The 13,865-nt window shown below is 55.2% G+C and overlaps 1 protein-coding gene across 1 annotated transcript in view; it reads left to right on the top strand.

Annotated features, from left to right (window-relative positions):
* The window catches only part of VAC14 (VAC14 component of PIKFYVE complex), a 66,206-nt gene that overhangs the window by 38,659 nt on the left and 13,682 nt on the right, over positions 1 to 13,865 (top strand). The window contains exon 14 of the mRNA XM_074840215.1: positions 4,789 to 4,921. Coding sequence (XP_074696316.1) covers positions 4,789 to 4,921 — 133 coding nt within the window. The remainder of the gene's footprint in view (positions 1 to 4,788; positions 4,922 to 13,865) is intronic.

Genomic DNA, 13,865 nt, shown 5'->3' with positions numbered 1-13,865 from the left:
TTTATAAGGGCCTTAATATAGATCCCTAATTGCCTGTCTGGGTTGATTTATAGCGTGGCCACGCGAGTGATGGGAACAGCATGAACCGCCGGCGAGCACTTGGGGATGACCGGGGGTTTCAGCAGGCGTTCGCCGTGCTCCGCTCGAGCTAGAACCCGTGGGTGCGGGGGAGAGATGCTGGTGCTGGCTTAGATGATCCAAGAAGCCCACTCCTGTCCCTGGTTCTACGCTGGGCTGAAAATCCTTGGGAAAGGCTTTGTTAGGCCGACGTCCTGGGATGCAGGAGGTTGCTGTAGTCGTTGTGAGGGGTCCAGGCCGGATGGATGGTGCAGACTCGTTTCTGCAATTGCACGGAGCTGCAGTTTTCACATGCCTTTTGCAGGCTGTTTCTACCGGCTCTTGTTTCAACACTCTGATGTTCCTGTGAGCCCAAAATTCCCATTTGTTCCTATTATAGCTGATATCTAGGCTGAGTTTCATCATTCCTCTGAGCAAGGATATTTCTTCCAGCTCCTTCCCCCATGCAAGTTAAAAAAAAAAAGGCAGCAGAGCCGTGACGTGCCACCAGCCCCGCGCCGGGTGCGTTAACAGCCTATCTGGCAGGTTACGGATCTGCAAAGTCTCGCTTTGGGGAAAGGGGGAGAGGTGCAAGCTTCAATTAATTAAGCCACAGTTTTCATAACACTTCTCTCTGCTTGTCTCTCGTGCTTCGTAGAAACACTTGACAAGCTGCTCCTACGGTTCTGTTGAGCCAGGGATGCTGCTGTGCTGAGCTGTAACCCGTGGGGCGGCGAGCTGAGCTCTGGGCTACGCTGGGAAGGGCTGCATGATGGCAAACAAGGTGCCAGCCGCTTCCTAGACATCCTGTAAATACAGAGCAAATAGGACGTTTGGAGGATTTGCAAGAGAAATGTTTTGCCTGCTTGGAAGAAGTATTGGCCTTTTAAATTCCAGCTGAGATTTGATTGAGCCTTTTGCAGCCTGAGAGACCCCTCCACGCTGGTTTCTCACCCTCAGTGTTACCCCTGGAGAGCACTGGCAAGGCTGCTCCGGCTGGCACAGCGTGCCGTGGTGGAAACCATCCTTAAGGACACACAGACATAACTGCTGGGTGCCAGGCAGGCAAGGGATGGAAAAATGATCCCTTCTGAGCTCGGTCTCAATGCTCCAAGAGGCAAAGGATGATGAAGAAGTTCCCTGGGTCAGGCAGACCATCACATCATGCTTTCCCCTCCTAAAAAAAACAGGGCTAAGGCTTGTTTTTGCTATCTCTGTGTCCCAGTCCCTCCTTGCTCCCAGCTCCTTGATCCACTGCAGACTGGGCAGGAGGCTGGAAGTTCAGGAGCGAGTCTGTGGAAGAAGATGGCAGGACTGAAGACTGTTGGTTGATTGTCCTGCAGATTGCAGCCAGGACCTGATCTCCGAGGCGATTCTGGCTTTTGGATTCTCAGCTGACACAGCGGGTCCTTACGAGTCTCCAGGCTGAGATGCGGGAGGTGCTGCACCACCTCAGGAGCACGGACCTGAGGGTGCTTCTGGCTGGTCTGTCTTGCACCGGCATTCCCAGCCACACAGCTCGTGGGCTTTGTCACAGAATCCCAGAATCATCTTGGTTGGAAAAGACCTTGAAGCTCCTCCAGTCCAACCATGAACCTCACCCTGACCGTTCCCAACTCCACCAGATCCCTCAGCGCTGGGTCAACCCGACTCTTCAACCCCTCCAGGGATGGGGACTCCCCCCCTGCCCTGGGCAGCCCATTCCAACGCCCAACAGCCCCTTCTGCAAAGAAATCCTTCCTAAGAGCCAGTCTGACCCTGCCCTGGCGCAGCTTGAGGCCATTCCCTCTTATCCTGGCGCTTGTTCCTTGGGTCAAGAGACTCATCCCCTGGGCATGGTGCTGCTGGCACCCCAGCGACAGGAGCACTGGGTCTTTCAGGGAGTCAGAAAGATGCTGCATCCTCCTGTTTTTCCCTTGGGATGTGTTTTAGGATATGTAAGGGTTTGGGCTCTCCATGGAAGGCATGTGAGGCAGCGGTAAGGCACAACGCTGGAGCTCTGGGCAGGAGCTGCTGCCTGTGCTGCTGCTGAGGGAGACCAGCCCCGGCAGCAGTGCTGCCCTTGATGCTGTGAGGGGTCAGAGAGATGATTTTTGGGGTGTTGAGACGGGAGAAAATTCAAGATCAGACCTTCCCCTGGACAAGCGACAATGTTGGGGCATTACTAGCTGGTGGGGATGAAGGTGTGATGTCCTGCCTGCTGCTTGCTCTTGGGTTAGCAGCGCAGCTCCGGTTTGGGTGCTTTGGCACTGCTGACAAAACAGACAAAAAATATCACTTTCGCAGCTTTGAAAGACAGTTTTCATCTGCTCTTCATCCACCTTTGGCACCAGAAAGAAAACCAATGCTTGCTTTTGAGGCTCTGCCTGTGGTACAGGCTGGGAGTTGCGAGGCTGAGCCGCAGGCAGGCACGGTGGGAAAGCAGAGCTGCTCCATGTCTGGACCGTGCCTCTGCTCAACCCGCTTTTGAGTGGTGCTGAGCAGCTGTAGTGACAACACGTGGGGCACGGCTGTATTTTCACACCGGGTACTCCCTGCCTTAGAACAAATGCACCTTTGTTTTCAAGCTCATCGGCTCAGCTAGATCCTATTTTTTTTGCCCAGATCATCTTCCCCACAGCTGAGGGGAAACATGATGCTACAGCGAACACTTGTGCTCTGGGAGATGCCTGCTTTAAAGCCTGGTTTGGGGTTTCGGGTGTACCAAGGCGGGGTGAGCACGCGACTCCAGCGGGGAGGAGACACCAGGTTCTGGTGCAGATGACCTCGTATTTAATTTTCCTTTTCCTTTGGCTGTGTCTGTTCTCTTGGATGCTAAATCCAAACCCAGGGAAGCTGCCCGGTATCACTGGGACAGGCAGGGTGGAAAGCAGCCATGTGGCTTTTCCATCAGCTTTCCTGGGCTTTGGCGTCTTGATTGCATCTTTAATTGGCTGCTCCATGCTCTGCTGAGTCTCAGTAGAAGCAGAAAACATACATAAATCAAACTCTTCAGGTTTCCTTCAGCGATCTGATGGAAATAGTGGCTGTTCTCAGGATGGGGGGGAATAACCTTGGGGCACTCGTGTGTGCCAGCTTCCCTCCTTGGTTAGACGTGTTCTTTCCATAGGAGAAATTAAGGGAGAGGGCTCCCCTTGTTGCAAAGTCGCCTTTAAAACCCTCTCTCCAAACATTTGCTTTGAGCGTCGTCCTGCTAAATAAACCATCTCCCCTGCAGTTTCGCTGTGGGAAAAGCAATCTTTACCTGCCAGCTCCCTGCACTTGTGGGTTTGAAGGGGTATTTTTTCTAATGCTCTCTGCGTACCCTGAGCTGGGAGATGCCCCTTTGCCAGCCTCCTTGGCTACCCACCCTGCAAATAGTCTCAGACGAAGTTAGGACGTCTTACCAAGTGGGTGCCACAGCAGCAACCCATTCACCTTACAACCTGGAGCACCATTTGCTGTTCAACGAGCAATAGGAGCCCATCAAGAGTAAGTTTATGGCCCTGGGAGGTGCACAAGGGGCTGCTGGCCACTTGGCAGAGGCTGGGAGCAGAGGCTTGCCAGCTCCCGGTGCCCTGCGTGACAGGAGGGTGCAGAGCATCCCTTCCCTGTACTGCTAGAAATCCTCCGGCCCCGGGCGAAGTGCCTAAGGAGAAAGCACGGAAGAGCCTTGCATCCTGGAAGTGCATTAGGTCTGGGTGTGTGGGAGCAGGTCTAGGCTCTCCTGAGCACACAATCTCTCCTTGCTATCTCTCCTCTCTCTGCTTTCACACGCTCACCCTTCCCTCCAGCCAGGGCACTTCCCGCACCCTCCTTGCTCAGAGAGTCTGGCCACTCTCATTACCCATAATTTTCTGCCTTTGAGACTTGTAAGTGTGATCTGTGATAGCTGCTGCGTCAAAATGAAGCCTTGTTTGCCTTCTGGGCAGAAACCACAGCTGCTGCGGGTTTGTGCCCCAACCCAGCAGGTGCTCCAGGAGCAGGGATGCTCCACGCTGGAGGGACCACTGTTCCTTCGTGCCTGGCTCCCTTCCCTAACCTTCAGCTTGTTTTTTTATAAAGGGTTTTTGCAAAAAAAGAACAAAGAAAAAAACCATTTTTTGGTACAATCTCTGAGCTGGAGCTCTGCTGTGGTTTGACCAGTACTTCATGCTGGCCCTGGGGCATGTTGTATGTGACCACGTTGCACCAAGTAACTCGTGCTCAGGGGAAATCACGTCACCGAGCGTAAGCTGGTGGCCGTGCCATGCCTCGGGGCTGAACGTGTGTGTCTGCCACTACGTGCCTGTGTGCTGGGCTCGGGGCATCTGTGGCATGTGGGGCTGGATTAAAGGCTCTTCAATTCACCAGCAGTCTGGGTTTTGGAATGAGTGTACACGCTGTAGCCGAGGAGACAGGATTGCCTATTGATCTAGAGCCTCGGGCACCCCTTCTCCTATCAGCTCCTGAAGCCAAACGGCTCTGGGATGATCTCCCAAAAAAGCTCATTTCACCCCCCACGTGCTGCTTCAAGGGCTGGGACCATCACAAGACTCTTTCCCGTGGGATGGAGAGAGCTGTGGCAGAACTGGCTCTGCTTGGCCCAAGCAGATGCAGTTATACGAGGCTTGGAAAGCTTTTTTTCATGCCCCAGCCCTCCTCTGCCAAGTTCTGCGACCGTATTTTGGATGTCTGCTCTCTGATTGAGACTGCTTTGGCAGAAGGGCCCCGGCTGCTCTGATTTTCTCTCCTCTTCCCCTGCCTCCCCAGGTACGAAAGGCTTGGAGTGCTCGCCCTCCACGCCCACCATGAACTCCTACTTCTACAAGTTCATGATCAACCTGCTCAAGCGCTTCAGCAGCGAACGGAAACTCCTGGAGACCAGAGGAGCCTTCATCATCAGGTCAGAGCACCTCACCAGCCTCACCGAAGCCGCCGAGCACCCCCCAGGCAGGGTGGGATGGGGATGACTGGGTTGAGCAGCCCAAGCACCAAGCTCCATAAGAGCCAAAACCATTTCTGCAAGCCTCCCTCGCTCTCCAGCAGATGGTTTCAGAGCAAACGGGACTTGCCTTTCACATGTCGAGGCACCGTATTTCTCGCTCCCATCCCTGGAGGCAAAGTAGCTCCTTATTAAATAGCATTGTCAGAGCCCGTTTCGACCAGCCAGAGCATGAAGACAGGCTTGCGCTCGGGGTGCCAAGTCAAGTGAATGCCTCCACCCTGCTCGGTGAGATGCTCGCCCAGCAAAAGCCTTGTCCCCCAAAGCCATGTGTTTTGATGCTCAGAGTTGATAGGTTTTGCTTCGGCTTTTTAAGGAGCAGAGGCAGAGGCTGGAAGGCCAAGCGTCATGGCAGCTGGCAGGGCATCGACCTTAACGCAATGAAATGTGGGGCAAGGGACACCAGTTCCTTGGCTCGCTGGGAAATAATGGGTTTAACAGTCGGGGTGAGGTGGAGAAATCAGTGAGGAGGTTGGTGGGAGGAGAGAGCAGGACCCTGGGTTTTCCTCCCTCGCTTTCAGGGAGGTGGCATCAAAATGAACGTGGGGAGAGCATGAAACCCAAACCATGGTCCCATGGGAGAAGAGAGCTGCCTCTCCAAAGGCAGAGGGATGCATGAGGTACTGGTGGGGGGGTCCCATCACTGCGGTTGGAAAATAAAGCATGCAGAGCTCTGAAATCCATTAAGCCAAGCTGGGTGTTGAGTTGTACCTGCTCGGGCAGCGCTTTGTGCCCAAGTCTTTGGGCAGCCCAAGAACACGCTGAAAAGTTGCCACTGGATTTATCCCGTGAGCGATGAACGTCAAGGCAAAGCATGGCAGGTTGCAAAAATGATGAAACGTGGGCAGAGCAGGGTTGCAGCCGCTGCTTGGGCTGCAGGGCAAGGATTTCAGAGGTCTCCCCACGCTTACATTAAATTTTAATGTAATACATTGCATTTCCCCCCTCAAAAAATCTGTCTGAGCAGATGGTTTTTTGCTTCTGATAGGAGTCTAGAAATGTTGGGTTTAATCATATGGGGATCTAAGAGTAGGGCAGAGACAATATCTCACTTGTAGTGTCCCCTCTCTTCTCCCCGGTCAGCACAGCCCCTGGTTTGAGCAGCCCTTGGCAGGGGAAGCGGCCCTATTCCTCATTAAGGGAGCAGAGCAATTAAAGCAATAGTGAGCCTGGGCAGGGTCCCATTTAAAAGCTCTCCCATATCGTGGCCACCTCAATTTTTTCCCTCGGGCTCTGGCAGGATGAGCCTTGGCTGGCGGGGCCGGCTTTCCCAGCAGCCAGCCGGCAGTGCGGTGGGACCGGCTCGCAGCAGCTCAGCAAGCCAGGGCTTTTTATGGTGACTCATGCCCCCAAAAATCCGGTAAAGCGGAAAAAAAAAATATATGACTCTGTCCTTTGTCAAGTCACGTTGTGGCTCACGTGGGGCAGATGCAGGTCTGGAGCCAAAGCGGTGGTTCTGGGAGGGGTGAGCCGTGCCCTCAGGTACTAGTGATTAACTCTGAAACCTACTGATGGTGGTTGAAGTTAACTACATCTCTGTCGCCTCCTGAAAAACCAAGGTGGGAATAGAGGAGGAAAACTTTTACAGGACTCTTTGGAAAAGATTGATTTCTTGCCGGAGAGACCCAGCGAACGTGGGAGCTTCGTGGTGCTATTTTTAGCTGCTTTTCAAATTGAAGCCGTATGTGCGTTCCCACATTACATCCCTCCCCTGTCCACAAGCCAGCTCAGCTGTTTTGCACAGCGGGGTGAGAAGCCAGTCTCATGTTTGACTTGGGAGATGCTGGTGATGTTTCATCCTGGGCTGGAGAGCACAAGGGGGATGCTTGAGGGACCAGGACAGTGTGCGCTGAAGCATCGTTGTCCCCCACCGCTGGCACAAGCCCTTTGCTCCCTTTGTACCCATCATCTTCCCCTCCCCTCCGGGTCCACCGCTGCCCCTTTCTGCTGCCGTCCGGCCCGGGAACGACAAAGCAGGGAAGGAAAACAGACCTGTTAAGTTTAGGCAATAATTTCCAGCTGAAGGATGAATGTTCAGGGGAAAGGGAAACGGGAGACAGGATTTTTGTTAAAGCACAGCGCAGCAATTTTCCCTGTCGCATTACCAGTGGGCAAGTTCAAAGGTCCGTGAGGTCAGGCAGAGGGTCTACAGTTAAAGGTAGTTTATTTCTAACCCAACTCAAGCTTGTTTATGTCTGATTGCTGACTCCAAAAGGACTTTAGTCTCTCTCCTGGTATGTCCTCAGAGTCCTGGAGGCAGAGGCTACGGTACGTCATGTGCTTGAGGACAGGAATGTGGTTTGAGCAGCAATCTCTGGAGGAGCCTGTGGCGCTGGGACCGTCTCTTGCTCTGTAGGGACCTGTGGTCCCCAAGGTGTGCAGAGCTGCTCCGGTGCCTGCCCACCGTTGGGAAATGGGTGGGAGAAGCACCCACAGCCCTCCTGGGCAGAGGTGGGGGCTGTGATGAGTGGTCTCGCCATCAGTGACCCCGGTCCCGAGCTGGGTATCTCAAGATGATTTGCCAGAGAAGACAGGGTGCAGCTAAATGGAAACACAAACTGCCTTTAAAATAACAGGCAAACAGCTCCAAAAGCTTCTGTCATTCATAAGGAAGAATCCAGATTTCTTCTCCCTTGCCTGGGAGGGATAACGCAGCACTGGCACGTGGTCCATCTGTCAGTGCTGCCGGTGCACCCAAGAGGTGCCCTTCTTGGTCTGCCGCCTTCCCCGGTGGGATCCAGCATGGCACCACGAGATCAAACCATGGTGTGATGCCTCATCCCTGCCACCACCCAAGGGGACCTCACGGAGGGAGAGCCTATGGCCACGGCGCAGGAGGAGAAGGGAAGGGCAACATCCAAGAAAAAGCTCTTCGGGGCTCTTCAAAGCTGCTTAGATGCCTCATGAACACCTGGATGAGGGACCCTCTTTGTGAAGGGATGTGCCGAGGGGGCTCCAGTGGTACGAATCACCCAGAGTCTCATACTTTCCACCTCTCCCTGCTGAGGAACTGGAGAGGTGACAAACCTGCTCCCGTGGTCTCTTCCAAGGATTTTTTTTGGCTTGGCGTCAATTTTCTGCATTGCAGCAGACAAGGGTTTCCTTTGGGGGTCGGTGTCTTTCACTGTCACTTGTGACTTTTTTTAGGCTGGAAGCCAGTAAAGTTATTCCACCTTCAAAACTCAGAATTCAAAGCGCTGCCTTCTCCTCTCAAGCCAGGCATGTTTGTGCTCAAAGGTGGCTCCCAAAGGGCCATCAGAGGCAGGAGCATCAGCCCCCACTGGGTGTTACCTCTCACCTTGATGAGCAGACCCAAGACCTTCCAGCCTTCTCACTAATTAGGAGCTATCTGCCCTAGCTGGCATGTGGCCATTCTGGATTCAACAGAGCCCTTAAGCAAGAAGCAAACATTCACATTCAGCTGCTGGCCTTCCGACGATGGCTTGGAGCAGCAGAAAAATGCAGAGGAGCTTCCAAAGCATCACATGGCTCCTTGGAGCGACACGGCCGTCCTCCGGGCAAGGACCCTGCGGAGGGAAAGCTGCTCGGCCGGTCAGGAGGCAGGCAGCGGAGCGACACCGAGGTTTTCAGCCTGCACTGGGATTTACAGGCTGGATTTAATGCTTCTTTGTTGGTACCAGCGCTGTGGGATGGGGAGATTAAATCAAAGGCTAAGCCCTACCCCATGGACATCAGTGTTGCTGCTCAGAGTGCGGTTTGAGGACAGGGCTGGCTGCCCTAGCAGCTTTGCTGCCCTTGGAAGGAGCCATGTTCTTCCCTCTTGTCTCTCCCCAGGCCAGTTGTGCAGCCCCCACACTGTCCCCAGGGTCTGTCTGAGCTCTGGGAGCCGGTTTAGCTTGCTAAGCTGAGCCTAGCACCAAAGCAGCTGGCTTTTTGCTGCTCTCTGAGATGGATCAGCTCAGGCATTCGTGGCTGATGTACCTTGCCAGGACTGCAAATGAACCCTCCGGGGTACAAGATGTGCTCGAGTGGCTGGAGACACCCCAGTGCGCGTTGTGTGCGGATGCTTTGAAGTGCGGGGCTTAACTTTTAAGCCCAGGGAGGCCATTTTCTCGCTGAGCAGCGGCACCCTGGGGCGCGATAGGATGCCTGAGTCAGCGCTTTGCTCCCCAGGCAGGGGCCCGCGCACAGGGATTGTCTCAGCTTGTTTTATAGAGCCGTTGAATAAACCTCCCCGCTGCCTAGCACCTTCTCACGGGGCGTTTTTCTGAGGTTAAGCTGCATGGAAAGGGTCCTGGGGTGACTTTTCAGCTACCTCCCGCATGATGCACCCAGCAGGGCTTGGTTGTTCGACTGGGGTTGGTCCTTGGCTTTTTGGGGGATGCTTGAACCCCATGGGGGGTGGCCAGGAGGGTGGGCTGGTTCTCCATCCACTCTGGAAGACGTAGGCTGGAGCAGATAAGGTTATTCGGCCAATTTATGACATTAGCTGGGGAACTGGAAAATCCCAAGTCTCATGATGGGGCCGTGGGTTTATGGCTCCTGCAGATGCGAAGAGTTCACCTGGCTGGAAACCCTGCCTTTTCCTTGAGGTCTTAAAGTCCTGCTGGGATGATGCCGGCGGAGAGCTGGATAGTGAAAAGGGCAGAGCTGGGGACAAACACCAGCACGTCACGTTGGGTGCATGAAGGCCTTTATAGTGATGCCTTTGGCGTGGGGCTAGAGTGGCTGGTCCCCTCTTTTTGGGCAGGGAGGGGACCTTTCTGCCTCTGAGAGAGGCTGGGGCTGACCATGCGATGTCCCTTTCTCCCCCAAAAATAGGGGAAAAGAAGCAAAGTGGGCTTGAACCTGCTAACCAGGATGTGGAATTGGAGAGGGGAGGGGGGCAGAGGGCCGGCGTGTCCTGCGAAGCGCAGACATCTGATGCTCTTGGCAGGCAGGCAGTGAGGAGCATGTTAAATCGCTTTTTGCTCGGCCTGCCTAGCATTCCCAGGGCTCTGCTCTCTGTCTGGGGGGGGGTGGGAAGGGAAGGGCGGCCTGCCAGCATCCCGGTGGGGAGGGCTCTGGGGAGGGAGTGGGATGGGGGTTTAGCCACAGGTTTGGATAGTGAGGGACATGCTGGGGATCCTGTGCAGAGCTGGTGGGTGTCTGCTTTGGTGGTAAGGGGATGCCGAAGCCCCAGGATCATCCTGCAGTGATTCACTGTCCCCCTGCCCCCCACTTCCCCCCCATTCCCCCATCCTTAACCTCGTCCTTTCCTCTTGCCTCGCTGTCCCACCTCCCAGCCCATCACCCACCCCTCGCCGGGGGAGGCTCGAGAGCTGGGACTAACCAAAATCCTCCTCTTCTCCCAGGCCTGGATGCTCTTGAGCTCCCCTGGACACATTGGCCAAGCATCTCAATAACCTCCCGACGAGCTGGAGGCTCCCAGGGCTGGGATGCAGGATCCCCTTTGGCTCCTCCTTCCTCTGGGTTTGCTGATGCCACCGTGCCCCCTCCAGCTCCCACTGCCAAACCCGTGCCCCGAAAATCCCTCTGCCCCACCAGCAAGTGAATCAGGGCTGTGGGGGGACGCGTGTTGCCTCTTCCTCTCTCCCACCCTCCGGGCCGCTGCATTGCAGAACAAAACCTGCGTTTGTTTTTGCGGGAACCGTTCAGCTTGTACTCAGCAAAGTGCAAAAAAAAAAAAAAAAAAAAAAAGAAGGGAAAAAAAAATGCAGCCCTTTTGATAAACTGTGATATGAACTCGGGTAAAATCCAAACAGCTGTGAGTGCTACAAGGGAAGCTTCTGTGTCGGGAGGCAGCGAGCCTGCGAAAATACAGTGCTCTGCCTGCCAGGATGCTCGCTGGCCGCCTGCCCTTCTGCTTTAATGAACTGTGCACTCTCCATCCCCCCCCTCCTGCCTTGCAGAAAGGAGGAACCAGAGAAAGCTTTTTATTTTTTTTTTTTCTGCCCGTTTGCAAAGCAGAAAGCGGGGCTCCCTCCCACCTAAGCCCCCCCGGCTGGGTGTGGGGTGGTGGAGCGGGGCGGCGAGCATCCTCATCTCTGCACCGAGGTCTGTGGGCTTCTCATCGCTTGTGTCCGGCTCATTCCTCTGTGCCCCTTTAACCCCTGCCCGCTCCCCAAAGCCTCCTCTCCTCAGCTCTGCCTCCACCCAGCCATGGGAAACTCCATGGCTGGAGATCCAGAGTGGTGTTCCAGTGGGGTGGGGACATCCAGGCTCCGCTGTTATGTGTGTCCCACAGCCCCAGCCAGGCATGATGCCCAGGTTTTGATGTGAATTTGGGATGGGAACCAGTAACCCCACTGTACCTCCAAAACCCCCCAGCACTCAAAATTGTCTATTTTACATTATGCAACGGGCTACACAAGCCCAAGGGAGCATGTGCTTAATGAGGTTTTAATTCACTGAGACGGTGGGGCATTGTGCTGGGCTCTTCGATACCCTCCGCAGCCCCATGAAGCAGGAGCTGGAGGGGAAAAACCCCATTTCCCCCAGGCTAGAGGTTGGATTTAGGGTTGCAACGTGCTGGGAGCCATCAGCAGGATGACCTTCACGATGGAGGACACTGGTCAGCCTCTGCCAGCCTGCTCCCGGGGCTGGACCCCCCAGAGAAGGACGGGAGATGCCTTCACTGAGCCATTGGAGCTGGGGGAGGACCAGCCCCTGGGAACAAGCTCGCTGTCCTACCCACCGAGGCTGCTCCGGGATCAGCCGTGTTCGGAGCTGCCTGGAAGGATTTGATGGGTTTTTCTGTAGAAAAATGGGAACCACATGTGAGCAGCAGTGCCGGAGTGGGCTGGGACTAATTCGGGTCAGCGAGAGGGTGGAGGGGAGGAAGGGGAAGTGTGCGTAGGGGAGGAAAATCCTCCCAAAATGGCCAAGTTCCTTCAAAGGGCAGGTCCCCGGGGGAGGATATTTGCTCCCTGCAAGTGCTTTCCCTGGGATCCCAGCAGGAGTGCTTCGGAAAAGCAGGCTGTGGAAGTGGGAAAAGGTGAGCTGGGCAGTGGGGAGAGGAGCCTGCAGCTCCCGTGCTTGCTAACCATCATGTTCCCTGGAGCAGGGCTTCAGCACAAGCAGCTTCCAAGGTGTCTCCCAAATTTTCCTTGCCTAGCCGATGGGGTGAGGACCCTCGTGGTGGGGAGGCGGCAGTCAGGTGCAGACAAGGGGGGTGGTTTTGGCTGTTAGCTGCTAAATTGACCCGTCTGATCCCACCGGTCAGGGCTTGGGTGTTCTGGTGGCTTTTCCTCCTCTTGCTCTGCAAATGTGACATCTCAGTTTATTCATCTCCGTGGAGGGAGAAGCCAGGACAGGGAGTCTGGGTGAGGCTGAATAATGGCATTTCCCCCCCATCTCTCTTACAGGGGATCTTGCTCAGGATTATCCCCAAGGCAGAGGGCACACTCCGTTAAAAACCTCAAGGCAGGGCTGAGTGTTTTGCCTCCTGCTCTCATCAAGGGATTTTTTTTTCCCTTCCTGAGTGCTTTTGAGCATCTCGCAGTCCATCGCTGCTCGCCGGCGGCAGTCATGCGGCCCTCCCTCGTCACACGCTGCCCACCGATTGCAGGTACAAGCGGCAGGCGGGTGAGGATGCTCCAGCACTTCCCACAATCTCACTTGGCCACAGGTTTCCATCAAAGGCAGATGCTCGAGGCTGGATTCTGCCCCGGGAAGAGCTCACCCCAGCTGCAGGCTCCATAGCTCCTGCCAGTGGGTCCGGCCAGGCGCTCTGCTCCCAGGATGGGATGTCCTGGGATAAGATGTCCCGGGATGGGACATCTTCAACTCCCCACTGAAAGCGTGGAGCTGTGCAAAAGCCACCCTGGTTGGAGGTCCTTCTTCCCTTTGCTGCTCCTTCCCTTCAGTGCGTGAGCTGCTCTCAGTGCTCAGCTGTGCCTGGAGCAGGTCCCCTTGTAGCATTGGGTGCTCTTAGGGTGCTGACACAGCAGGGAGCATCCAGCCACTCTCCTCTCGCACATCTATGGGCCTTGGAGGGTTAGGGGGAGCAAGGCTCCTCAGGCTGCAACCCACCTTGGGATCCTTCCAGGGATCCTGGCAGGGCAGGCGTCGGAATCCACCCTGCGATGCTGAAAGGCAGCGAGATGCGGCTGGCGCAGAGGCAAGCCCGGCAGTAAAGCCAAAATAACATCTGAGGCATCTAAACCACAGCATAAATGGGGGTATTTTTTTAGCTGACACTCCTGAGTCCAGAGTGTGGCTGGGCTCGCCGAGTTACTCATGGGCACCTCCTTCCCTGAGCTCTAGGACATGCCTGAGTGTGCCCACTCCTCCTGCCGACCCTTCTCCCCGGAGCCACACAAGGACTAGCGCTGCCTCGCGTGCGTCTGTATGTGGATTTGAGCTGACCAAGCAAAATACAGCCAGTTTGCTCAAGCAAAGTGAGGGAAAAGTCAGCAGCAGGGCAGCTCCGAGTCGAGATGTTGGCAGAAGAGACGAGGCGGCTTCACCTCCCACCCCGGGGCACACTCGTCCCCAGGCCGAGCCAGCGGGTCCCTGCCTGCTGCCACCCATGGGACACTGCCATCCCCTTCCAGTTCTGTTTTTTCTTTCCTTCAGGAAAGCTTCGCCCTCAAACACACAGTGTATTCCTGCCATACCTCACCCCAGAGCTGGTCCCTCCGCTTTCAGAGCTCTAGGAATGCCCAGCGAGACCATCTTCTGCCAAATTTGCCTTCCCTACAGGGGGGATGCAAAGGCTCATCCGCCTCTAAGACAGCAACCTACTCCTCAGCCATACTTTTAGGAGCAAAAGCACTTTTATTTCTTCATCTTAAAGCAAAGCAACGGGGCGGGAAGGGGAAGGGCTAGTGAAGGGACCACGGCTCCCATCTCTCTGCACTCCCCGAACCAGATCAGCCTC

This window comes from Strix aluco, chromosome 14, assembly GCF_031877795.1.
Source record: "Strix aluco isolate bStrAlu1 chromosome 14, bStrAlu1.hap1, whole genome shotgun sequence".
Taxonomy (NCBI): domain Eukaryota; kingdom Metazoa; phylum Chordata; class Aves; order Strigiformes; family Strigidae; genus Strix; species Strix aluco.
The sequence above is the reverse complement of the archived record's forward strand: the minus strand, read 5'-3'. Positions and strand labels throughout refer to the sequence as shown.